The sequence below is a fragment of the Tursiops truncatus genome, chromosome 12 (genome assembly GCF_011762595.2).
Source record: "Tursiops truncatus isolate mTurTru1 chromosome 12, mTurTru1.mat.Y, whole genome shotgun sequence".
NCBI lineage: Eukaryota > Metazoa > Chordata > Mammalia > Artiodactyla > Delphinidae > Tursiops > Tursiops truncatus.
In genome coordinates, this window is record NC_047045.1 from 1,386,179 (window position 1) to 1,412,354 (window position 26,176).

Sequence of the window (26,176 nt, forward strand, 5' to 3'; positions counted from 1 at the left end):
ACATGAGAGAGGAAGAAGAATAGAGTGGTCTGCAATTGAGGGGGTGGGTATTTGGCGTGACTTTTTCAAGATATCCTGTAAGGTTTGAAACTCAGCGTTCTGATTCTTACAGTTTCTACATTAAAACAGGACCACTGGTATATTTAGAGAGGGTTGGCCGTATCACCCAGTATATTAATTACCTTTAACATCTTCCTGTTGGATAGGTTTTTAAAAGGACTTTGGTCACTGTTGCTGGTGCCACTGTTCTTATCGAAATCAGCACAAAGTCTTTAGATCATTAAAGAATATACTTAAATTCTCCTAAATCTTTCAAACATACCCTGAATTACTAACCTGAGGAAGAAAAAAGGAAAATGTTAAACGTGATTAAGTGAGCTTTGTCATTTTCTTAATAATGGGTTGAAAAGTATGTGAAAAAGGTAATTTCACCCTCAAATTGCTGTTAATATATCTGTTTTGCTATTTTATTCTAAAATAATTCCAGATATTCTTTCTAAGTTAAACAAACTCTTTAGAGTCATAAATCTGTCCTTTGACTTTTTCATTGGTTAGTGAAATTATTTCTTAGATAAAATGCAGTAAAGGGAAAATATAAGGAGATCATTTGGAAATTAAAAAAAAAAATTCACCCTGAATAGTAATATCTTCATGTTGATATAATTTGGTCATTATTTGGCAAAACAAGTTTATTATCTAAAGTACAAGGTCAAGTAGTAAGGAAGCCCATCCTCAGAAGTACATAAAAGATCCTTCAGCTAAATCATTGTGACACTATGAACCAGAATATTTTGAGCTCAAAGAATAGTTATATATATATAGTTAAGGTGGTTAATAAGGAACAATTTGTGAGGCTCCACTTCGTTAGTTTTGAGTTGCATTTTTGTTGAATCTGGTTTTTCTCTTTGTTATTTAAAATGATTAGTTGGATAAGTGACTCCAGTTTTATGTATGATTTCAAGTCTATGTGGTAAATGTAGTTGTAACTTGGATGGGTTGTCTGTGATCAGATTATCACAGTTTATCACCCTTCTCAGTGGAGAAATACTGTTATTCTATACATTGTTATTCTATACAGTATGCTGACAAAGGTCAGTTGCCCTATATTTTTATCCTTATGTGTCCCCCTCCCCGCCCCACCGAGTATTTTCTCACTCATATTAGAGGGGAAATGTTTTGACTTCTTAAAAGTTCCGTTTTCATAGAATGTTCTTTGAAAACTCTCTCCATGTTGAACTGATAGAATGGGTAAAGACAGAAGACATGCAAAATACTGGAAAAATATTAAAAATTCAGTTTAGGCTCACTCAGCATTGGTTTTTAAGAAAATGTATCAAATCAAAGTGTTCTTTTTTTTTTTCTCTCCAGGTTTATGGTTGGCTGTGGGAGATGTGATGACTGGTTTCATGGTGATTGTGTTGGGTTAAGTCTTTCTCAAGCACAGCAAATGGGAGAGGAAGACAAAGAATATGTGTGTGTGAAATGTTGTGCCGAAGAAGATAAAAAGACTGAAATAGTAGATCCAGATATTTTGGGAAACCAGGCTAAAGTTGAAGTCCATAGTGAAGATAAAGCAATGGAATATGAAAAGCTTGGGTTATCAAAGCACACTACAACAAATGACAAAACCAAATATATAGATGATACAGTGAAGCACAAGGTCAAAATTTTGAAACGGGTGAGCCTCTCATTAATGCATTATTTTTATTTAAGAACTTCGGGCTGACTTGCGAATTTGAAATTTCTCTTTAGATTTCACTGTTGTGTACATTTTCACATTTATTTTTCAGTAAAAATGGGTTTTTACTTAAAATGTTTTGTCAGGCTTGGTGAAACCAGGTAGTGACATCCTCAAAATACGCAGATCTTATTTCTTACAGTCTTTTGTGCTATTTCTAGTCTCTAGTTTGGTACTTGCATTTTCTGTGGTAGAATGTGTGTGAGATTTTGTGGTGGTAGGTATAAATTGTGCTTGCTGAGAAGTTTTTCTATAAAGCTTTTCAGTCCGTAAATATCTATGAATCCATAAAACCACATTTGGCATTATTATTTTCAAGTGAAAGAGTTCTCTGTAAGGAAAAGTAATCTTAGTTCTTTTGATTTTTGTTCCAGTATTTGCTTGGAACCCGTATCTCATAATGTTTCTCTTAAAATGTGGCCTTTTAAAAAGTTGTCAGTTTTCCCTCATCTTACATTTTCAACTACCTTGTTAAAGTATTTTCTAAATAGAAATTTCAAGGTATTAGTCGATTACAGGAGAAATGTACAAAGGACACAGCACTTTATCTGATTAAATTTTATTTTCATTGTCTACTTTTTTATTTCCTGTGATTTTTCTAATCATTGATTTGTTATTCTTGTAGGTAGTGCTAGGGAGGAAACACTGAAACAAATATATGTGAATGGTCAAGTATAATATTCCAAAACACAACGAACATAAATTAGGAACCTTGGAAATATTTTAATTCGACCATTCAGATTGAAGAACATAAGCATGTTTTTTCTAAAGCCATACAAACTCAGTTCTTGGGACACTCCTTATGTGATAAATCTGGATTAAGTTCCAGTTTGCCAGATCCTTGTGCCATCCAACGTTTCCTGTCTGCCAAGACTTGCTGAGAATCAGATTATGTCCTTCTGATATTTACTATTACTTTTTCTGTTGATTTGATTAGCACCAAAGTAATTGATAATATAGAACTGAGAGCGCCATTGAAAACAGTTTATAGCAAGCCTTTGGAAAGGTTCTGTTAACTTCTGATCATCATTTCTTGGGTACAATTTCTTGGCCATTCAGAAATACAGCTCATTGTTTAGTCATTCAGTTGAGTTATCTCCATCTTGTCTAAAAAGACATTATAAAACATTAACATGGTGAATGTTTTGAGAAACCCCTCTATCCAGTCTCTGTATCAGAAAAGGAACTGCGGTTAGTCTGATATTGTAAATAAATACATGAGCCAAGTGATTACTGCTTTTCTTTTCTTTTCTTTTTGATACTGAACTGTTAAATCTTATTTGACTACTCTGATTTTAGTTGATGGAATCTGCTTTTTAAATATCACTTCTTATCCCTAGATTTTATGTTGAACCATTTATTGAGTTCCTATTGTGTGCCAAGCATGGTACCAGATTTGAGTATGTATGACTGATTGAAAAATGTTCCTGCTCTCAAGTAAGTCTAGTTGGAGAGGTAGAAAATAAACAAGTAAATTAAAAAATTATAGGATTCCCAGTCTAGAGAAAATCGATTTTTTGTATATACTCTGTCTTCTTAAAAACTATGATTATATTTCTATACACAAGTATTCTTCTCACTGGTATGATGTGATTTTTTGTTTTTATAAATTTATTTATTTATTTTTTGACTGAGTTGGGTCTTCGTTGCTGTGCACGGGCTTTTCTCTAGTTTGGGCGAGCGGGGGCTACTCTTCATTGCGGTGCATGGGCTTCTCATTGCGGTGGCTTCTCTTGTTGTGGGGCACAGGCTCTAGGCTCACGGGCTTCAGTAGTTGTGGCGCACGGGCTTAGTTGCTCCGCGGCATGTGGGATCTTCCCAGACCAGAGCTCAAACCCGTGTCCCCTGCATATTGGCAGGCGGATTTTTAACCACTTCCCCACCAGTGAAGACTGGTATGATGTGATTAATTAACTCCCAAGGGTCTCACAATTCTGGTTTCATTTGTAGTTCTTTGTGGATTATAATTAGGACAAAAATAGTAGATGTCCTGATGGTTTGTTCTACCTTATAGGAGTTAAAATTGCCAATAGGTACACTGAGAATTTGATACATTTATAGGTAAATGTGACTTCATTTGTTCTAGAAAGTAGTAAAAAATACAGATAATTGATTTCTCCACAATCCCCCCCTCTTTTTTTGACACCTGCAGCCGACGAAGAGGACCCTTACTATCTTATACCTAATTTTCTTTCTAATGCCATTATTTCTCAATGTTTTTTAGTTCCCCATTACAGACTGTTATGTGTTCTGCAGAAAATAGGTGCTTAACAAATGGATTTTGGATGAAACGGTGAAGGTCCTTTTTGCAGTTAATTGAGTTTTATATATCTTCAAAAAACAGTTATTGGGCTAAAGAGTGGAATATGTTTGATATCTTAATAGCTTGTCATACTAATTTTTTCAATCCACATGCTCAGGAGGCTTGCTTTGTATTTAAAGATAGTTTAGTAGTTTTCATTCTAATTAATTAAATACTATTTTTCCTAGGAGTCTGGTGAAGGCAAAAACTCATCAGACTGTAGGGATAGTGAAATAAAAAAATGGCAGCTAGCTCCTCTTCGAAAGATGGGACAACCAGTTTTACCTCGGAGATCCTCAGAAGAAAAAAGTGAAAAAATAACAAAAGAGTCTACAGCTGTTACTTGCACAGGAGAAAAAGCTTCAAAACCAGGTAGTAAGAATAATAGAAATTACTATATACTAATGTATTTATATTTTATTTCATATACTTTCAGTTAGTATATTTAGGGAAATTTAAAAACTTTTACATTTTAAAGGCAAGAAAAACAGTTTAGGTGATTGACCCTACTTGAAATAAGAATTATTGGTCCAAATTCTGAGAAAGTACTAATGAACTTAGTAAGATAAGGCCCCTGCCCTCATGGCACTTAAATACCAATGGGAAATGACAGATAACAGGTAGACAGATAAAATGGTGTGCTATTTTTAGAGAATTTAGGCACTATAAAGAAAAAGTTGAGTAATGGGATAGAGAGTCAAGGTCAAGGAGAGTGGGAGGGAGTTTGTTTCAGAGAGAATGGAGGTGGTAATGTGCTGTGGGATCTAAAGGAATGCAGAGTTGTTTGGGAGGAAGGAATCCATAGAGGGCACAGCCAAGCTGAAGGCTTTGAGGTGGAGATAGCCTCTGCATTTGAGGAGGAAGAAAATCCCTGTGGAATGATTAGAATGTAATACACGAGGGATAGAATGGTGGTGGAAGGTGAGTTTAGACAAAATTATGTAGGAACTTTGAGGACATGACAGGAGTTTACTTTTTTTTGTTCTCAATATAATGGGGAACCTTTAGAGGAATTTGTACAAGAGAGTGATGGCTCACTGTGGTTTTCTGTGGAGCCTGGACTGTAGGAGGATAGGAGAGAAGGAGAGTAGACTGGTTAGGAGTCTTTAGCCGTATCCTAGGAAAGAAAGAGTGGTAGCTTGGAACAGAGGTACAGTGAGGGAAGTGGTCAGATTCATATATATTTTATAGTAGACTTGGCAGAACTTGCTGTTGGATTAGGTGTAGGTAGGTGAAGGAAAGAAGAGTCTTCACCTAGAAGACTAGGTGATTAGTCTTCTTTCTAATCACCTAGGAGGTGATTAGATCAGTGTTGGTGCTGTTTGCAGAGATGAGAAAGAGATTGGGGAGGAAAATTGAAAAATATGTTACGGGTGTTTTAACTTTGAGATGGGTATTAGAGATCCAAGTGGAGATATTTTGAGTAAATTTTTGGCAGATGAGTCTGGACTTTGGGCAATGGTATATAAATTTGGGATCTGTCGGTGCATAGGTGTTATTTTAAATCAAGCACTTAGATATAAAGAGCTACAGAGAGAGTTTGATAATGAAGGGGCAGAAGCAGAGGCCTTGGGGTGCGTCAGCAATTAGAACTTGGGAGGAAGAGAGGATCCAGCAAAGGAGACTAAGAGATGGCCTTTGAGGTAAGAGAACTAAGAGACCATGGTGGCCTGGAAGTCAGGTGAAGTTCCAAGAAGGAGGTGATGATCAATTGTGTCAGATGCTGTCTAGACAGTTGTTTTGGTGGAGCAGTGGGGACAAAAGCCAGTTACAGTGGCGTGTGGAAGGATGGAGTGTGAGGAGCTGGAGATAGTGATTATGAATAACTCTTGGAAGGAATTTTGCTGTTAAAGGGAACAGAAATGGTGTAGTGGCTAGAGGTGGATATGAGGTCAGGATTTCTCTTTAAAGAGATATTATAGCATGTTTGTAAGACTAATGGGAATGATCCAATAGCGAGAGAATTTGATGATGTGGGCGACAGAGAGAGGCGATAGTTGAGGCTCAAAATCCATGAAGAGATAAGAGGGGAATAGGATTCTCCTGGAGGGGTTGGTCATAGGAAAGGACGGCTGATGCATTGTAACAGTGGGGAAAGCTGCATGTGGAAGGAGCGGGGACACATGAGGTATGTTAGTAGGTTTGGTGATGGGAAAATAGCTGACACTGCTTTGCTTCCTCAGTGAAATATGAAGTGAGAAAATCAAATGAGGTCCAAGTTGGAGGTATCATTGGTTTGAGAAGAAAGGAGAAAAAGCATAAAATACATTTTTGGAAAGTGGGAGAGCAAATTTACTAGGACAGTTTAATAGGATTAGGGTGGCAGATTGAGCTCTCTATTTGAGATTTGTGGTTGTAAATTTAAAGTGAGATCTGTCAGCACCAGTGCTTACTTTCTCCAGTTACCTTCAGCTGTTTGTTGGCTATTTGGGTGAAGGATAAAAGTTAGCTTTCACCAGGTTGTGGTTTTTGCCAATGCTGATGTTTAAAGGAGAGAGAAGTAAGATGTTCAGGCTGCAACGGAATGGCAGGTGTTGGGCTACCTGGCCAAAGTTGGTTGTGTGGGAAAGTGAGGACATGAATGGTAAAAAAAATGATCGATTTAAGAATTGTTGGAATGAGGAGTTTGTAGGACACTGAGATTCTGAAGATGTGCATAAATTAGTAATGATGGAATGAAAAATCATTGGAAAAGCTTAACATTCACATTAACACAATTGTTTTAAAACCAGAGGAGATTCATCAATTTTGTGGTATTAGTAAGGACATTACATTATCTGCACACCTAATAAGTTCAGATCAATTTTTCTAAATAGTTTTTTACAGGTATATATATTTCATATATATATATGAAAAGTAGCTCTAAAAACCATTATCTAATATGGGAAAGGGGTATATACATTTTATAGCATTAGGGCCACTTTTTACTCACTTAATTTCTAATTAAAATTCATTTAGAACTTTTTTTTTCTTATTGAGGTATAATTGACATATAACATTAGTTTCAGTTGTACAATGTAATGATTTGATATATGTATATATTGCACAGTGACGCACTACAATAAGTTTAGTTATCATCTGTCATCATACATAGATTAGAATTTCAATGTCAGGAATATTTCAGTGTGGAATATGGAGTCTGATCTTATGATTTTAAAATAGTGATTTTTAATCAGTCCACTTACATTGTGCATTAAAAAGGAAAATATCTTTTTAAAAGCAATTTAGTGAGTTTTGATATTTATTTAAATTAGGTGCTCATGAGAAGCAAGAGACAAAGAAGAAGAAAACCGAAAAGGGCCCCCCTGGTGCACATCCTCCGGCGGCTCTTGCCTCCAAGCCTTCCACAGACCAGATCCGACAGAGCGTCCGGCATTCTCTCAAAGATATTCTTATGAAAAGGTAACACGCATTGCTATTGTAGAAGATTGAATAATATACGCTTCATGTATTTGGAAAATAATTGAATTATTCTAATTTTAAGACTTACAGACTCAAATTTGAAGGTACCAGAGGAAAAGGCAGCAAAAGTTGCCACAAAAATTGAAAAAGAGCTTTTCTCTTTTTTTCGGGACACAGATGCTAAATATAAGAACAAATATAGAAGTTTGATGTTCAATCTGAAAGATCCTAAAAACAATGTAAGTATGTTTTGTTCATGTCTGGATCTTTATGCTTCCAACTTTCCTAATACGTAGAGATTTATGATTTTCATACAATAGATCTATAATTTATTTCTTGAAGTGAGACCTAGTCTTTTGCTACTGAACTGAGTTATGAATTCTGAACAGTGGTGACTAGTGTTATGCAATGTCTGTTAAAATATAAAATACTAAATCTATCTTAACCCGATTGATGTGAATTTTCTTTCCTTTATGTCCCTTGTTTAATCCAGTTTATTAAAAAATTCATTCATATGTATTCTTCAAAAACACTGTTAAACCAAAATTTGTAACACTATGTATTTAATACTTCTGATGTAAATTTGAAAATAGAGTTACACTGCTTAAGAAAATAATTTACATTTTGATAAAAAAGAAAGCTGTTTTAAAATATTGTTATTAATTTAAATATGACTAGTTCTAAGAATCTTAGCAGTGGAGTAAACTTTAATTGAATCCTTAATCTTTTCCTGGGACTTAGAGGAAATCTGAAAGCTGTGGGTGTAGATGCAAACTCCTTACACATTTGTTTAAGTTTTACAACGTTTTCACACGAGTGATATCAGTTTGTCAGTTTGTGTAATGGTATTTGCCGTAGTGTGTGATATGAGGTATTTTCTTGAAGTATGCTAACAGCTACGTAAGAAAAATCTACATTGTACAATCTGCCATCATGGTGCAGGGGATCAGATACTTTTTGAATTACGTAATCTGAAAGCTTTTCTTCAAGTAAATATTTACTTCCTTCAGGTTTTTTCTTAACAGTTGGTTCTTTGCTCTGGAGTCCCCTGTAAGCCTGTTAGGATTTAAACATATGAAATCTTAAAACTATGAAAGACATCACATTCAGTAAAGTTCTTTTATGCAGTATCTTTCATATAGTCATGGGTTGGCTATTGTGACAGTGTCTGTCCCTGGGAAGACTTAATACAACTTTGCAAAGATGTTGTAATGACTTCACCATACATGCTTCTCCATTGTGTCTTGGTTTTTATACAAAATGTGTATTTAGCTACCTTAGATGGTAAGTTTCTAGAACACAAGACTGTCATTTATTCTCTTTGCAGGAGGTAATACGTGAATCATTAAACATTTGTAAATTAGGTTTCAAAATTTCATCTTCATTTATTACAAGTTTCTATACAGCAGCTCCTCGTTATTTTAAAAATGTTTTTCTCTCCTTTCCTTCCCATTTTTAAATACCTCCAGATATTATTTAAAAAAGTGCTAAAAGGAGAAGTAACCCCTGATCACCTTATAAGAATGAGTCCAGAAGAACTAGCTTCTAAAGAGTTAGCTGCTTGGAGACGAAGAGAAAATAGACATGTAAGATTATCTGTAAATATGTGTTTGTCTCTATCAAAATATCTACAAATATGTGTTTGTCTATATCAAAACATATTTTTTAGCCATAGAGAAAAACGCTATACACAGATGTAGTAATTCACCTCAGAGTGCACAGCAACAGACTTTTTGTTCTGTGTTTTTTTGTTACTGATCCTCCATTAGCCTATTCTTAAATTTTTTGTTGTTGATTTTTCCTGATCTCTTCTGCTTTTTTCTCATTTCCTCCAGTTATCAACTTACATAATTACCTTATATTTTGTAAATCAGAAGGATGGGAAAATAAGTGCATCTTTTCTTACATTTGCACGTTTCAAAAGCATAGTTTGAAGGTTTTATGAATATTGGTAATTTGTGGAGCCAGGTTAAGTCAGAATGAAAATTTTATAAGTTTATAGTCCTTTAATATTCATTTTCAAATGCCAAAAGATTTCAAGAACAAGGGTTTTTTTCGTTAACAATTTATTGTTAAAATGTGACCCTGAAGTATCACGTATGAATGTTTATATACACAGAAATACCTTGTGTATAGTTAAGTAGTGCTGTCCCAGACCTAACTGATGTGTTATATAACGTATGTAGTACGTGCACTGTATTGCATTTTTTTTTAACATCTTTATTGGAGTATAATTGCTTTACAATGGTGTGTTAGTTTCTGCTGTATAACAAAGTGAATCAGCTATACATACACATATGTCCCCATATGTCCTCCCTCTTGCGTCTCCCTCCCACCCTCCCTATCCCACCCATCTAGGTGGTCACAGAGCACTGAGCGATCTCCTTGTGCGATGTGGCTGCTTCCCACTAGCTATCTGTTTTACACTTGCTAGTGTATATATGTCCATGACACTCTCTCACTTCGTCCCAGCTTCCCCTTCCCCTTCCCTGTGTCCTCAAGTCCATTTTCTACATCTGCATCTTTATTCCATTCCTGTCGTGCCCCTAGGTTCTTCAGAACCTTTTTTTTTTTTTTAGATTCCATATATATGTGTTAGCGTATGCTATTTATGTTTTTCTCTTTCTGACTTACTTCACTCTGTATGACAGACTCTAGGTCCATCCACCTCACTACAAATAATTATATTTCATTTCTTTTCACGGCTGAGTAATATTTCATTGTATATATGTGCCACATCTTCTTTATCCATTCATCTGTCTTTGGACACTTAGGTTGCTTCCATGTTCTGGCTATTGTAAATAGAGCTGCAGTGAACATTGTGGTATGTGACTCTTTTTAAATTACGGTTTTCTCGGGGTATATGCCCAGTAGTGGGATTGCTGGGTTGTATGGTATTTCTATTTTTAGTTTTCTAAGGAACCTCCATACTGTTCTCCATAGTGGCTGTATCAATTTATATTCCCACCAGGAGTGCAAGAGGGTTCCCTTTTCCCCATACCCTCTCTAGCATTTATCGTTTGTAGATTTTTTGATGATGGCCATTCTGACAGGTGTGGAGTGATACCTCATTGTAGTTTTGATTTGCATTTCTCTAATGATTAGTGATGTTGAGCATTCTTTCATGTGCTTGTTGGCGTTCTGTATATCTTCTTTGGAGAAATGTCAGTTTAGGTCTTTGGTCCATTTTTGGATTGGGTTGTTTGTTTTTTTGATATTGACCTGCATGAGCTGTTTGTATATTTTGGAGATTAATTCTTTGTCAGTTGCTTCGTTTGTAAATATTTTCTCCCATTCTGAGGGTTGTCTTTTGGTCTTGTTTATGGTTTCCTTTGCTATGCAAAAGCTTTTAAGTTTCATTACATCCCATTTGTTTATTTTTGTTTTTATTTCCATTTCTCTAGGAGGTGGGTCACAAAGGATTTTGCTGTGATGTATGTCAAAGAGTGTTCTGCCTATGTTTTCCTCTAAGAGTTTGATAGTTTCTGGCCTTACATTTAGGTCTTTAATAATCCATTTTGAGTTTATTTTTGTGTACGGTGTTAGGAAGTGTTCTAATTTTACTCTTTAACATATAGCTGTCTGGTTTTCCCAGCACCACTTATTGAAGAGGCTGTCTTTTCTCTGTTGTATATTCTTGCCTCCTTTATCAAAGATAAGGTGACCATATGTGCGTGGATTTATCTCTGGGCTTTCTATCCTGTTCCATTGATCTATATTTCTGTTTTAGTGCCAGTACCATTGTGTCTTGATTACTTTGTAGTATAGTCTGAAGTCAGGGAGCCTGATTCCGCCAGCTCGATTTTCCTTTTTCAAGATTGCTTTGGCTATTCGGGGTCTTTTGTGTTTCCATACAAATTGTGAAATTTTTGTTTTTAGTTCTGTGAAAAATGCCATTGGTAGTTTGATAGGGATTGCATTGAAATTGTAGATTGTTTTGGTAGTATAGTCATTTTCACAGTGTTGATTCTTCCAATCCAAGAATATGGTATATCTCTCCATCTGTTTGTATCATCTTTAATTTCTTTCATCAGTGTCTTATAGTTTTCTGCATACAGGTCTTCTGTCTCCTTAGGGTGGTTTGTTCCTAGTTATTATTCCTTTTGTTGCAGTGGTACATGGGAGTGTTTCCTTAATTTCTTTTTCAGATTTTTCATCATTAGTGTACAGGAATGCAAGAGATTTCTGTGCATTAATTTTGTATCCTGCTACTTTACCAGATTCATTGATTGGCTCTCGTAGTTTTCTGGTAGCATCTTTGGGATTGTCTATGTATAGTATCATGCCATCTGCAAACAGTGACAGTTTTACATCTTCTTTTCCATTTGGATTCCTTTTATTTCTTTTACTTCTCTGATTGGTGTGGCTAAAACTTCCAAAACCATGTTGACTGATAGTGGTGAGAGTGGGCAACCTTGTCTTGTTCCTGATCTTAGTGGAAATGGTTTCAGTTTTTCACCATTGAGGACGATGTTGGCTGTGGGTTAGTCACATATGGCCCTTATTACATAGAGGTAAGTTCCCTCTATGCCTACTTTCTAGAGGGTTTTAATCATAAATGGGTGTTGAATTTTGTCGAAAGCTTTCTCTGCATCTATTGAGATGATCATATGGTTTTTCTTCAGTTTGTCAATATGGTGTATCACATTGATTGATTTGCATATATTGAAGAATCTTTGCATTCCTGTGATAAAACCCATTTGATCATGGTGTCTGATCTTTTTAATGTGCTGCTGGTTTCTGTTAGCTAGTATTTTGTTGAGGACTTTTGCATCTATGTTCATCAGTGATATTGGTCTATAGGTTTCTTTTTTTGTCACATCTTTGTCTGGTTTTGGTATCAGGGTGATGGTGGCCTCGTAGAATGAGTTTGGGAGTGTTCTTTCCTCTGCTGTATTTTGGAAGAGTTTGAGAAGGATAGGTGATAGCTCTTCTGTAAATGTTTGATGGAATTTGCCTGTGAATCCATCTGGTCCTGGGCCTTTGTTGGAAGATATTTAATCACAGTTTCAATTTCAGTGCTTGTGATTGGTCTGGTTCTGTTTTCTATTTCTTCCTGGTTCAGTCTTGGATGGTTGTGCTTTTCTAAGAATTGGTCCATTTCTTACAGGTTATCCATTTTATTGGTATATAGTTGCTTGTAGTAATCTCTCATGATCCTTTGTATTTTTGCTGTGTCAGTTGTTCTCCTTTTTCATTTCTAATTCTGTTGATGTGAGTCTTCTCCGTTTTTTTCTTGATGAGTCTGGCTAGTGGTTTATCAGTTTTGTTTATCTTCTCAAAGAACCAGCTTTTAGTTTTATTGATCTTTGCCATTGTTTCCTTCATTTCTTGTTCATTTATATCTGATCTGATTATGATTTCTTTCCTTCTGCTAACTTTGGGGTTTTTTTCATCGTATTTCTCTGATTGGTTTAGGTGTAAGGTTAGGTTATTTATTTGAGTTGTTTCTTGTTTCTTGAGGTAGGACTGTATTGCTATAAACTTCCCTCTTAGAACTGCTTTTGCTGCATCCCGTAGGTTTTGGGTCATCGTGTTTTCATTTTCATTTGTTTCTAGGTATTTTTTGATTTCCTCTGAGTTCTTAAGTGATCTCTTGGTTATTAAGTAGTGTATTGTTTAGCCTCCATGTGTTTGTATTTTTCACAGATTTTTTCCTGTAATTGATATCTAGTCACATAGTGTTGTGGTCGAATTGGATACCTGATATGATTTCAATTTTCTTAAATTTACCAATGCTTGATTTGTGACCCAAGATATGATCTATCCTGGAGAATGTTCCATGATCACTTGAGAAGAAAGTGTATTCTGTTGTTTTTGGATGGAGTGTCCTATAAATATCAATTAAGTCCATCTTGTTTAATGTATTATTTAAAGCTTGTGTTTCCTTTTTTTATTTTCATTTTGGATGATCTGTCCATTGATGAAAGTGGGGTGTTAAAGTCCCCTACTATGATTGTGTTACTGTCAGTTTCCCATTTTATTGTTGTTAGCATTTGCCTTATGTATTGAGGTGTTCCTATGTTGGGTGCATAAATATGGACAATTGTTATATCTTCTTGGATCGATCACTCGATTATTATGTAGTGTCCTTCTTTGTCTCTTGTAATAGTCTTTATTTTAAGGTTTATTTTGTCTGATATGAGAATTGCTACTGCAGCTTTCTTTTGATTTCCATTTGCATGGAATACTGTTTTCCATGCCCTCACTTTCAGTCTGAAAGTGCTTGTGGTCTGAAGTGGGTCTCTTGTAGACAGTATATATACAGGTCTCATTTTTGTATCCATTCAGGCAGTGTATGTCTTTTAGTTGGAGTATTTAATCCATTTACATTTAAGGTAGTTATTGATATGTGTGTTCCTATTAACCATTTTTTAAATAGTTTTGGGTTTGTTATTGTAGGTGTTTTCCTTCTCTTGTGTTTTCTGCCTAGAGAAGTTCCTTTAGCATTTATTATAAAGCTGGTTTGGTGGTGCTGAATTCTCTTAGCTTTTGCTTGTCTGTAAAGGTTTTAATTTCTCCATTGAATCTGAATGAGATCCTTGCTGGGTAGAGTAATCTTTGGTTGTGGGTTTTTCTCTTTCATCACTTTAAATATGTCCTGCCACTCCCTTCTGGTTTTCAGAGTTTCTGCTGAAAAATCACCTGTTAACCTTATGTGGATTCTCCTGTATGTTATTTGTTGCTTTTCCCTTGCTGCTTTTAATATGCTTTCTTTGTATTTAATTTTTGACAGTTTGATTAATATGTGTCTTGGCATATTTCTCCTTGTATTTATCCTGTATGGGACTCTCTGTGCTTCCTGGACTTGATTATTTTCTTTCCCATATTAGGGAAGTTTTCAACTGTAATCTGTTCAGGTATTTTCTTGGTCCCTGTTTTTTTTCTCTTCTTCTTCTGGAACCTCTGTAAGTTGAATGTTTGTGCGTTTAATGTTGTCCCAGAGGTGTCAGAGTGTCCTCAATTCTTTTCATTCTTTTTTCTTTATTCTGCTCTGTAGTAGTTATTTACACTATTTTATCTTTCAGGTCACTTATCTGTTCTTCTGCCTCAGTTATTCTGCTATTGATTCCTTCTAGAGGATTTTTTATTTCATTTATTGTGGTGTTCATCATTGTTTGTTTACTCTTTAGTTCTTCTAGGTCCTTGTTAAACGTTTCTTGTATTTTCTCCATTCTATTTCCAAGATTTTGGATCATCTTTACTATCATTATTCTGAATTCTTTTTCAGGTAGACTGCCTATTTCCTCTTCATTTGTTAGGTCTGGTGGGTTTTTATCTTGCTCCTTCTTCTGCTGTGTGTTTCTCTGTCTTCTCGTTTTGCTTAGCTTACTGTGTTTGGGGTATCCTTTTTGCGGACTGCAGGTTCGTAGCTCCCGTTGTTTTTGATGTCTGTCCCCAGTGGCTAAGGTTGGTTCAGTGGGTTGTGTGGGCTTCCTGGTGTAGGGGACTAGTGCCTGTGTTCTGGTGGATGAGGCTGGATCTTGTCTTTCTGGTGGGCAGGTCCACATCTGGTGGTGTGTTTTGGGGTGTCTGTGGACTTATTATGATTTTAGGCAGCCTCTCTGCTAATGGGTGGGGTTTTCTTCCTGTCTTGCTAGTTGTTTGGCGTAGGGTGTCCAGCACTGTAGCTTGCTGGTCATTGAGTGCAGCTGGGTCTTAGCATTGATTTGGAGATCTCTAGGAGACCTTTCACTGTTCGATATTACCTGGGGCTGGGAGGTCTGTGGTGGACCAGTGTCCTGAACTCAGCTCTCCCACCTCCGAGAGGTGTCACAATTCTGACACCCAGCTGGAGCACCAAGAACCTGTCAGCCACACGGCTCAGTAGAAAAGGGAGAAAAAGAAAGAAACAAAGAAAGATAAAGTAATTAAAGTAAAAAATATATTATTAAAGATAAAAAAATAATGAAGTAAAAAACGAAAGAGAGAGCAACCATATGTTAAAACAAATCCATCAATGATAACAAGCATTAAGAACTTTATTAAAAAAAAAAAAGGATAGGCAGAACCCTAGGACAAATGGTAAAAGCGAAGGACCAAATCACACAAAGAAGCATACACATAGACCCTCACAAAGGAGAAAAGGGAAAAATATATATATAAAAAAAAAGAAAGGAAGAGAACAACCAAATCAATAAATCTACCAATGATAATAAGCTCTAAATAGTAAACTAAGGTAAACATAAAAGCAGTAACACATTAGATGCAGAAAGCCAACCCCAAGTCTACAGTTGCTCCCAAAGTCCACCGCCTCAATTTTGGGGTGATTCGTTGTCTAATCAGGTATTCCACCGATGCAGGGTACATCAAGTTGATTGTGGGGATTTAATCTGCTGCTCCTGAGGCTGCTGGGAGAGATTTCCCTTTCTCTTCTTTGTTCGCACAGCTCCTGGGGTTCAGCTTTGTATCTGGCCCCTCCTCTGTGTGTAGGTCACCTGAGGGCATCTGTTCTTCACTCAGACAGGAGGGGGTTAAATTAACAGCTGATTAGGGGGCTCTGGCTCACTCAGGACGCGGGGAGGGAGGGGTACGGATGTGGGGTGAGCCTGTGGCGGCAGCGGCCGGCATGACGTTGCACCAGCCTGAGGTGCGCCGTGCGTTCTCCCGGGGAAGTTGTCCCTGGATCACAGGACCCTGGCAGTGGTGGGCTGCACAGGCTCCCGGAAGGGAGGTGTGGATAGTGACCTGTGCTCACACACAGGCTTCTTGGTGGTGGCAGCAGCAGCCTTAGCACCTCATGCCCGTTTCTGGTTTCTGCACTGATAGCTGCGGCCTGCGCCCGTCTATGAAGCTTGTTTAGGTGGTGCTCTGTATCCCCTCTCCTCGTGCACCCCAAAATAATGGTCTCTGGCCTCTTAGGCAGGTCCATACCTTTTCCCGAAGCCGGAGCCTCAGCTCCCAGCCCCGCCCACCCCGGCGGGTGAGCACACAAGCCTCACGGGCTGGTGAGTGCCAGTCGGCACTGATCCTCTGTGCGGGAATCTCTCCGCTTTTCCTTCTGCACCCCTGTTGCTGTGCTCTCCTCCGCGGCTCTGAAACTTCCCCATCTGCCACCCGCAGTCTCCGCCCATGAACGGGCTTCCTAGTGTGTGGAAACTTTCCTGCTTCACAGCTCCCTCCCACTGGTGCAGGTCCTGTCCCTATTCTTTTGTCTCTGATTTTTCTTTTTTTTTTTGCGCTACCCGGGTACATGGGGAGTTTCTTGCCTTTTGGGAGGTCTGAGGTCTTCTGCTAGCGTTCAGTAGGTGTTCTGTAGGGTTTGTTCCACGTTTAGATGTATTTCTGATGTATTTGTGAGGAGGAAGGTGATCTCCACTTCTTACTCCTGCACCATCTTGAAGCTGTCTCCTGTATTGCATTTTTTTTTTCCCCTGGGAGGTGATCTTCCCCTTTGTAATTAGTGTGAGTCTCAACACTGGCCTTTTTTTTTACATCTTATTTGGAGTATAATTGCTTTACAATGGTGTGTTAGTTTCTGCTTTATAACAAAGTGAATCAGTTATACATATACATTTGTTCCCATATCTCCTCCCTCTTGCTTCTCCCTCCCTCCCACCCTCCCTATCCCACCCATCCGGGTGGTCACAAAGCACCCAGTTTATCTCCCTCTGCTATGCGGCTGCTTCCCACTAGCTATCTATTTTACGTTTAGTCGTGTATATATGTCCATGCCACTCTCTCGCTTTGTCACAGCTTACCCTTTCCCCTACCCATATCCTCAAGTCCATTCTCCAATAGGTCTGTGTCTTTATTCCCGTCTTACCCCTAGTTTCTTCATATTTTTTTTTCTTAGATTCCATATAGATGTGTTAGCATATGGTATTTGTCTTTCTCTTTCTGACTTACTTGCTCTGTATGACAGACTCTGGGTCCAACCACCTCACTACAAATAACTCGATTTCGTTTCTTTTTACGGCTGAGTATTATTCCATTGTATATATGTGCCACATCTTCTTTATCCATTCCTCCGATGATGGACACTTAGGTTGTTTCCATCTCTGGGCTATTGTAAATAGATCTGCAATGAACATTTTGGAACATGACGCTTTTTGAATTATGGTTTTCTCAGGGCATATGCCCAGTAGTGGGATTGCTGGGTCATATGGTAGTTCTATTTGTAGTTTTTTCAGGAACCTCCGTACTGTTCTGTATAGTGGCTGTACCAATTCACATTCCCAGCAGCAGTGCAAGAGTGTTCCCTTTTCTCCACACCCTCTCCAGCATTTGTTGTTTCTAGATTTTTTTTTTTGCGGTACATGGGCCTCTCACTGCTGCAGCCTCTCCTGTTGCAGAGCACAGGCTCCGGACGCGCAGGCTCAGCAGCCATGGCTCACAGGCCCAGCCGTTCCGCGGCATGTGGGATGCTCCCAGACCGGGGCACGAACCTGTGTCCCCTGCATCAGCAGGCGGACTCTCAACCACTGTGCCACCAGGAAAGCCCTGTTTCTAGATTTTTTGATGATGGCCATTCTGACTGGTGTGAGATGATATCTCATTGTAGTTTTGATTTACTTTTATCTAATGATTAATGATGTTGAGCATTCTTTCATGTGTTTGTTGGCAATCTGTATATCTTCTTTGGAGAAATGTCTATTTAGGTCTTCTGCCCATTTTTGGATTGGGTTGTTTGTTTTTTTGTTATTGAGCTTCATGACCTGCTAATAAATTTTGAAGATTAATCCTTTGTCCGTTGCTTCATTTGCAAATATTTTTCCCATTCTGAGCATTGTCTTTTGGTCTTGTTTATGGTTTCTTTTGCTGTGCAAAAGCTTTTAAGTTTCATTAGGTCCCATTTGTTTATTTTTGTTTCCATTTCTCTAGGAGGTGGGTCAAAAAGGACCTTGCTGTGGTTTATGTCATAGAGTGTTCTGCCTGTGTTTTCCTCTAAGAGTTTGATAGTTTCTGGCCTTACATTTAGGTCTTTAATCCATTTTGAGTTTATTTTTGTGTATGGTGTTAGGGAGTGATCTAATCTCATACTTTTACATGTACCTCTCCAGTTTTCCCAGCACCACTTATTGAAGAGGCTGTCCTTCCTCCACTGTACATTCCTGCCTCCTTTATCAAAGATAAGGTGATGCTATGTGCGTGGGTTTATCTCTGGGCTTTCTATCCTGTTCCATTGATCTATATTTCTGTTTTTGTGTCAGTACCATACTGTCTTGGTTAGTGTAGCTTTGTAGTATAGTCTGAAGTCAGGGAGCCTGATTCCTCCAGCTCCGTTTTTCGTTCTCAAGATTGCTTTGGCTATTTGGGGTCTTTTGTGTTGCCATACATATTGTGAAATTTTTTTACTAGTTCTGTGGAAAATGCCAGTGGTAGTTTGATAGCGATTGCATTGAATGTGTAGATTGCTTTGGGTAGTAGAGTCATTTTCACAATGTTGATTCTTCCAATCCAAGAACATGGTATATCTCTCCATCTATTTGTATCATCTTTAATTTCCTTCATCAGTGTCTTAATTTTCTGCATACATGTCTTTTGTCTCCTTAGGTTGGTTTATTTCTAGATATTTTATTCTTTTTGTTGCAGTGGTAAATGGGAGTGTTTTCTTGATTTCACTTTCAGATTTTTCATCATTAGTGTATAGGAATGCCAGAGATTTCTGTGCATTAATTGTGTATCCTGCAGCTTTACCAAATTCATTGATTAGCTCTAGTAGTTTTCTGGTAGCATCTTTAGGATTCTCTATGTATAGTATCATGTCATCTGCAAACAGTGACAGCTTTGCTCCTTCTTTTCCGACTTGTTTTCCTTTTATTTCCTTTTCTTCTCTGATTGCTGTGGCTAAAATTTCCAAAACTATGTTGAGTAACAGTGGTGAGAGTGGGCAACCTTGTCTTGTTCCTGATCTTAGTGGAAATGCTTTCAGTTTTTCACCGTTGAGGACGATGTTGTCTGTGGGTTAGTCATATATGGCCTTTATTATGTTGAGGAAAGTTCCCTCTATGCCTAATTTCTGCAGGGTTTTTATCATAAATGGGTGTTGACTTTTGTCGAAAGCTTTCTCTGCATCTATTGAGATGATCATATGGTTTTTCTCCTTCAATTTGTTAATATGGTGTATAACGTTGATTGATTTGCGTATATTGAAGAATTCTTGCATTCCTGGAGTAAACCCCACTTGATCATGGTGTATGATCCTTTTAATGTGCTGTTGGATTATGTTTGCTAGTATTTTGCTGAGGATTTTTGCATCTATGTTCGTCAGTGATACTAGCCTGTAGTTTTCTTTCTTTGTGACATCCTTGTCTGGTTTTAGTATCAAGGTGATGGTGGCCTCCTAGAATGAGTTTGGGAGTGTTTCTCCCTCTGTTATATTTTGGAAGATTTTGAGAAGGATAGGTGTTAGCTCCTTTCGAAGTGTTTGATAAAATTCGCCTGTGAAGCCATCTGGTCCTGGGCTTTTCTTTGTTGGAAGATTTTTAATCACAGTTTCAATTTCAGTGCTTGTGATTGGTCTGTTCATATTTTCTATTTCTTCCTGATTCAGTCTTGGCAGGTTGTGCATTTCTAAGAATTTGTTCATTTCTTCTAGTTTGTCCATTTTATTGGCATAGAGTTGCTTGTAGTAATCTCTCATCCTCTCTTCTATTTCTGCAGTGTCAGTTGTTACTTCTCCTTTTTCTTTTCTAATTCTATTGATTTGAGTCTTCTCCCTTTTTTTTTGGTGAGTCTGGCTAATGGTTTATCAATTTTGTTTATCTTCTCAAAGAACCAGCTTGTAGTTTTATTGATCTTTCCTATCATTTCCTTCATTTCTTTTTCATTTATTTCTGATCTGATCTTTATGATTTCTTTCCTTCTGCTAACTTCGGGGTTTTGTTGTTCTTCTTTCTCTAATTGCTTTAGGTGCAAGGTTAGGTTGTTTATTCGAGAGGTTTCCTGTTTCTTAAGGTAGGATTGTATTGCTATAAACTTCCTCATAGAACTGCTTTTGCTGCATCCCATAGGTTTTGGGTCATCAGGTCTCCATTATCATTTGTTTCTAGGTATTTTTTGATTTCCTTTTTGATTTCTTCAGTGATCACTTCGTTATTAAGTAGTGTATTGTTTAGCCTCCATGTATTTGTTTTTTTTACAGATCTCTTCCTGTAATTGATATTTAGTATCATAGCGTTGTGGTCGGAAAAGATACTTGATTCAATTTTCTTAAATTTACCAATGCTCTTGACTTGTGACCCAAGAAATGATCTGTCCTGGAGAGTGTTCCATGAGCACTTGAGAAAAATGTGTATTCTGTTGTTTTTGGGTGGAATGTATTCTAAATATCAATTAAGTCCATCTTGCTTAATGTATCATTTAAAGCTTGTGTTTCCTTATTTAATTTCATTTTGGATGATGTCCATTGGTGAAAGTGAGGTGTTAAAGTCCCCTACTATGAATGTGTTACTGTCGATTTCCCCTTTTATGGCTGTTAGTATTTGCCTTATGTATTGAGGTGCTCCTATGTTGGGTGCATAAATATTTACAATTGTTATATCTTCTTCTTGGATCGATCCCTTGATCATTATGTATTGTACTTCTTTGTCTCTTCTAATAGTCTTTATTTTAAAGTCTATTTTGTCTGATATGAGAATTGCTACTCCAACTTTCTTTTGGTTTCCATTTGCATGGAATATCTTTTTCCATCCCCTCACTTTCAGTCTGTATGTGTCTCTAGGTCTGAAGTGGGTCTCTTGTAGACAGCGTATATATGGGTCTTGTTTTTGTATCCATTCAGCCAATCTGTGTCTTTTGGTGGGAGCATTTAATCCATTTACATTTAAGGTAATTATCGATATGTATGTTCCTATTACCATTTTCTTAATTGTTTTTGGATTTTTATTGTGGGTCTTTTCCTTCTCTTGTGTTTCTTGCCTAGATGAGTTCCTTTAGTATTTGTTGTAAAGCTGGTTTGGTGGTACTGAACTCTCTCAGCTTTTGCTTGTCTGTAAACATTTTAATTTCTCCATCAAATCTGAATGAGATCCTTGCTGGGTAGAGTAATCTTGGTTGTAGGTTTTTCCTCTTCATCACTTTAAATATGTCCTGCCAGTCCCTTCTGGCTTGCAGAGTTTCTGCTGAAAGATCAGCTCTTAACCTTATGGGGATTCCCTTCTGTGTTATTTGTTGGTTTTCCCTTGCTGCTTTTAATATGTTTTCTTTGTATTTAATTTTTGATAGTTTGATTAATATGTGTCTTGGCGTGTTTCTCCTTGGATTTATCCTGTATGGGACTCTCTGTGCTTCCTGGACTTGATTAACTATTTCCTTTCTCTTATTAGGGAAGTGAACTATAATCTCTTCAAATATTTTCTCAGTCTCTTTCTTTTTCTTCTTCTTCTGGGACCCCTATATTTCGAATGTTGGTGCGTTTAATGTTGTCCCAGAGGTCTCTGAGACTGTCCTCAGTTCTTTTCATTCTTTTTTCTTTATTCTGCTCTGCAGTAGTTATTTCCACTATTTTATCTTCCAAGTCACTTATCCGTTCTTCTGCTTCAGTTATTCTGCTATTGATCCCATCTAGATTATTTTTAATTTCATTTATTGTGGTGTTCACTGTTGCTTGTTTCATCTTGCGTTTTCTCTATTCCAAGATTTTGGATCATCCTTACTATCATTATTCTGAATTCTTTTTCAGGTAGACTGCCTATTTCCTCTTCATTTGTTAGGTCTGGTGGGTTTTTGTCTTGCTCCTTCATCTGCGGTGTGTTTTTCTGTCTTCTCATTTTGCTTATCTTACTGTGTTTGGGGTCTCCTTTTTGCAGGCTGCAGGTTCATAGTTCCCCTTTTTTTTGGTGTCTGTCCCCAGTGGCTAAGGTTGGTTCAGTGGGTTGTGTGGGCTTCCTGGTGTAGGGGACTAGTGCCTGTGTTCTGGTGGATGAGGCTGGATCTTGTCTTTCTGGTGGGCAGGTCCACATCTGGTGGTGTGTTTTGGGGTGTCTGTGGACTTATTATGATTTTAGGCAGCCTCTCTGCTAATGGGTGGGGTTGTGTTCCTGTCTTGCTAGTTGTTTGGCATACGGTGTCCAGCACTGTAGCTTGCTGGTCGTTGAGTGAAGCTGGGTGCTGGTGTTGAGATGGAGATCTCTGGGAGATTTTCGCCATTTTATATTATGTGGAGCTGGGAGGTCTCTTGTGGACCAGTGTCCTGAAGTTGGCTCTCCCACCTCAGAGGCACAGCACTGACTCCTGGCTGCAGAACCAAGAGCCTTTCATCCACACGGCTCAGAATTAAAAGGGAGAAAAGGTAAAAATAAAGGAAGAAAGAAAAGAAGAGGATAAAATAAAATAAAATGAAGTAAGGTAAAATAAAATAAGGTTATTAAAATAAAAAATAATTATTAAGAAAAAAAAATTTTTTTAAGAAAAAAAATAACGGACTGATAGAACCCTAGGACAAATGGTGAAAGCAAAGCTATACAGACAAAAATCTCACACAGAAGCATAAACATACACACTCACAAAATAGAAAAGGGGAAAAGATAATAAATCTTGCTCTCAAAGTCCACCTCCTCAATTTGGGATGATGCGTTGTCTATTCAGATATTCCACAGATGCAGGGTACATCAAGTTGATTGTGGAGCTTTCATCCGCTGCTTCTGAGGCTGCTGGGAGAGATTTCCCTTTCTCTTCTTTGTTTGCACACCTCCCAGAGTTCAGCTTTGGATCTGGCCCCATCTCTGCGTGTGGGTCGCTGGAGGGCGTCTGTTTTTTGCTCAGACAGGGCGGGGTTAAAGGAGCCGCTGCTTCGGGGGCTCTGGCTCACTCAGGCCGGGGGGAGGGAGGGGCATGGAGTGCAGGGCGAGCTTGCGGCGGCAGATGTGGGCGTGACGTTGCACCATCCTGAGGCATGCCATGCGTTCTTCCGGGGAAGTTGTCCCTGGATCCCAGGACCCTGGCAGAGGCGGGCTGCACAGGCTCCCGGAAGGGAGGTGTGGATAGTGACGTGTGCTCGCACACAGGCTAGTTGCTGGCGGCAGCACCAACCTTAGCGTGTCCTGCCCGTCCCTGGGGTCCGCGCTTTTAGCTGCGGCTCGCACCGGTCTCTGGAGCTCCTTTAAGCAGCGCTCTTCATCCCCTCTCCTCGCACACCAGGAAACAAAGAGGGAAGAAAAAGTCTCTTCCCTTTTCGGCAGGTCCAGACTTTTCCCCACACTCCCTCCCGGCTAGCCTCGGCGCACTAACCCCCTTCAGGCTGTGTTCACACCACCAACCCCAGTCCTCTCCCTGCGCTCCAACGGAAGCCCGAACCTCAGCTACCAGCCCCGCCCACCCCGGCGGGTGAGCAGACAAGCCTCTCGGGCTGGTGATTGCTGGTCGGCACCGATCCTCTGTGTGGGAATCTCCCCGCTTTGCCCTCCGCACCCCTGTTGCTGCGCTCTCCTCCACAGCATCCCCACTCTGCCACCCGCAGTCTCCACTCACGAAGGGGCTCCTAGTGTGTGGAAAACTTGCCTCCTTCGTAGCTCCCTCCCACTGGTGCAGGTCCTGTCCCTATTCTTTTGTCTCTGTTTATTCTTTTTTCTTTTGCCCTACCCAGGCACGTGGGGAGTTTCTTGCCTTTTGGGAGGTCTGAGGTATTCTGCCAGCATTCAGTAGGTGTTCTGTAGGAGTTGTTCCACGTGTAGATGTATTTCTGGTGTATTTGTGGGGAGGAAGGTGATCTCCACGTCTTACTCTTCCGCCATCTTCCCCCTCTCTCTGTGTATTGCATATTTAAAACTAAAAAATTCTGAAAGTTACTAATGCTGAGAGTTTTCATTGGGGGTTTGTGAACTTGAAATATCTTTGAAGGTGAGGTGAATATGTGACTTCAAATTATTGTGACCGCAAGATAGCCACATTATCCACTGTTTTTATTACAATGGCCTTAGAGTATTAGCCCTTTATTCTGGAAAATAGTGGTTTCTTCTATATGAACTCTACATGATTTACCTAATCTTAGCATTAATCCTCCATGTTGATCTTCTACCAAATTTAGTTTGTTGTGCAAGAGGCCTTAATATGATACATTACACTAAGTCACATATTTCTTTAATTTCCCCTTGTATAATTTCTCGTATTTTGCAAATATTATCACCATCTCTTTTTTCGCTTCGTATCCCAAATGTGCATGTGTCTCTCTTCTTTGAAACTGTGGCTGCAGGTGTCATCTGCATGGGAGACCAGCTGTTTCTTTCTTTGGGCTGTGTATCTGATTTCTTTCTTTAAAGGAAGATTTGCACTTAACAGTGACAAGACAAATGACCGGATCCGTCTTTACCTTCCTTAACCCATTCCACTCTCAGCTACCTTTTACTAGTTCTGTCTGCTGTTGCTTATTTATTATGCTTTGTTGCTGAGCTTGTTCCCCGTCACAGAGTATGCTCCGTCAGGAGCCTTCTGATGGGGGATTGCCTGTTTCTGTGGTTCGACTAAATTTCTGCTGCTGTGGGAGATGTTAGAACATCAAGTTAGGAATCTAAGAGGAACTTGATGGTTATTTCTCTGTGGCACCTGCTGAAATACTAGATCAGAAAGCAGATTTTAAATGTAAATATCATGTTTCATCACTTTGCAAATTAGATTACACTTCAGCTGCCTCCAGTTACTGTACATGTAAACTTCCCCAGGCTGACGTATGAGGTCTAATTCTTAAAACGCCAGCACTTAAAACTGACATTTGCAAGTACTCAGTATATGTTTGTTGCTTGAGAGACTACCTAAAGGTTAAAAATCATCTGTGATTAACTGTGAAGTTTTCTTTAAAATATGTCCTATTAGACCATAGAGATGATTGAGAAAGAACAGAGAGAAGTGGAAAGACGACCAATCACCAAGATAACTCATAAAGGTGAGATAGAAATTGAGAGTGATGCTCCAATGAAAGAACAGGAAGCAGCCATGGAGATTCAGGTAAATTATGAGAATAAAAATAACATGTTTTATAGTGCTCAAAACATGAAGATTCAGAAAAGATTTATTTGACCGTTTTTGATAGAAGGGAAAATGTTTATATTTAACCATTTTCTTCCGTTAATACTTATGGTAATATCAAACTGAGCCTCACTCATATTAAATGATTCACTTGGAATATAAAAATAAAGGGGGGCAGACTTCCCTGGTGGCACAGTGGTTAAGAATCCGCCTGCCAGTGCAGGGTACATCGGTTTGAACGCTGGTCCGGGAAGATCCCACATGCCACAGAGCAGCTAAGCCTGTGCGCCACAACTAGCCTGCGCTCTATAGCCTGCGAGCCACAAGTGCTGAGCCTGCGCTCTAGAGCCCACGAGCCACAACCACTGAAGCCCACGCGCCTAGAGCCTGTGCTCCGCAACAAGAGAAGCCACTGCTTCTCTTGTTTTTAAAGTAGAAAAAAGAATTTTTTAAACTGTGTATTTATTAGAGTTGTCTATATTATTGGTTTAATGTTGTTTTGAGAGTGTTTAAAGCATTGTTTTTCTGTACGTAGTGTGCAGACCACCTGCATCACAGGCCTCGAAATATGCAGGTGCTTCTTAAGACAGACTAGTTTGAGAGCAGGTGTAGCTTTTCTTACTTTCAAATATCAATGAGAAAATAATAGATCTTGTTAGAGGCCTTGAAGAATGAGAAATGTTTGAGTTTTTGCTCTGTTTTATGTCATAATTAACATCTAGCATTTATTTTTTAAAGAAATTGTGAAAAACAACCTATGAATGGAGCAGTTTGATTTTGGAAAAATATCAGTATGAAATAACAGATGGTTTAAATAATTGAGGCCAAAG

The 26,176-nt window shown here is 38.4% G+C and overlaps 1 protein-coding gene across 10 annotated transcripts in view; it reads left to right on the forward strand.

Annotated features, from left to right (window-relative positions):
• PHF3 (PHD finger protein 3) overlaps window positions 1-26,176 on the forward strand; it is a 103,324-nt gene that overhangs the window by 66,830 nt on the left and 10,318 nt on the right. For all 10 annotated transcript variants that reach the window (XM_019929254.3, XM_019929257.3, XM_019929256.3 and 7 more), the window contains 6 exons: window positions 1,369-1,678; window positions 4,229-4,412; window positions 7,295-7,442; window positions 7,525-7,681; window positions 8,912-9,028; window positions 25,194-25,325. In XM_019929254.3, coding sequence (XP_019784813.2) covers window positions 1,369-1,678; window positions 4,229-4,412; window positions 7,295-7,442; window positions 7,525-7,681; window positions 8,912-9,028; window positions 25,194-25,325 — 1,048 coding nt within the window. The remainder of the gene's footprint in view (window positions 1-1,368; window positions 1,679-4,228; window positions 4,413-7,294; window positions 7,443-7,524; window positions 7,682-8,911; window positions 9,029-25,193; window positions 25,326-26,176) is intronic.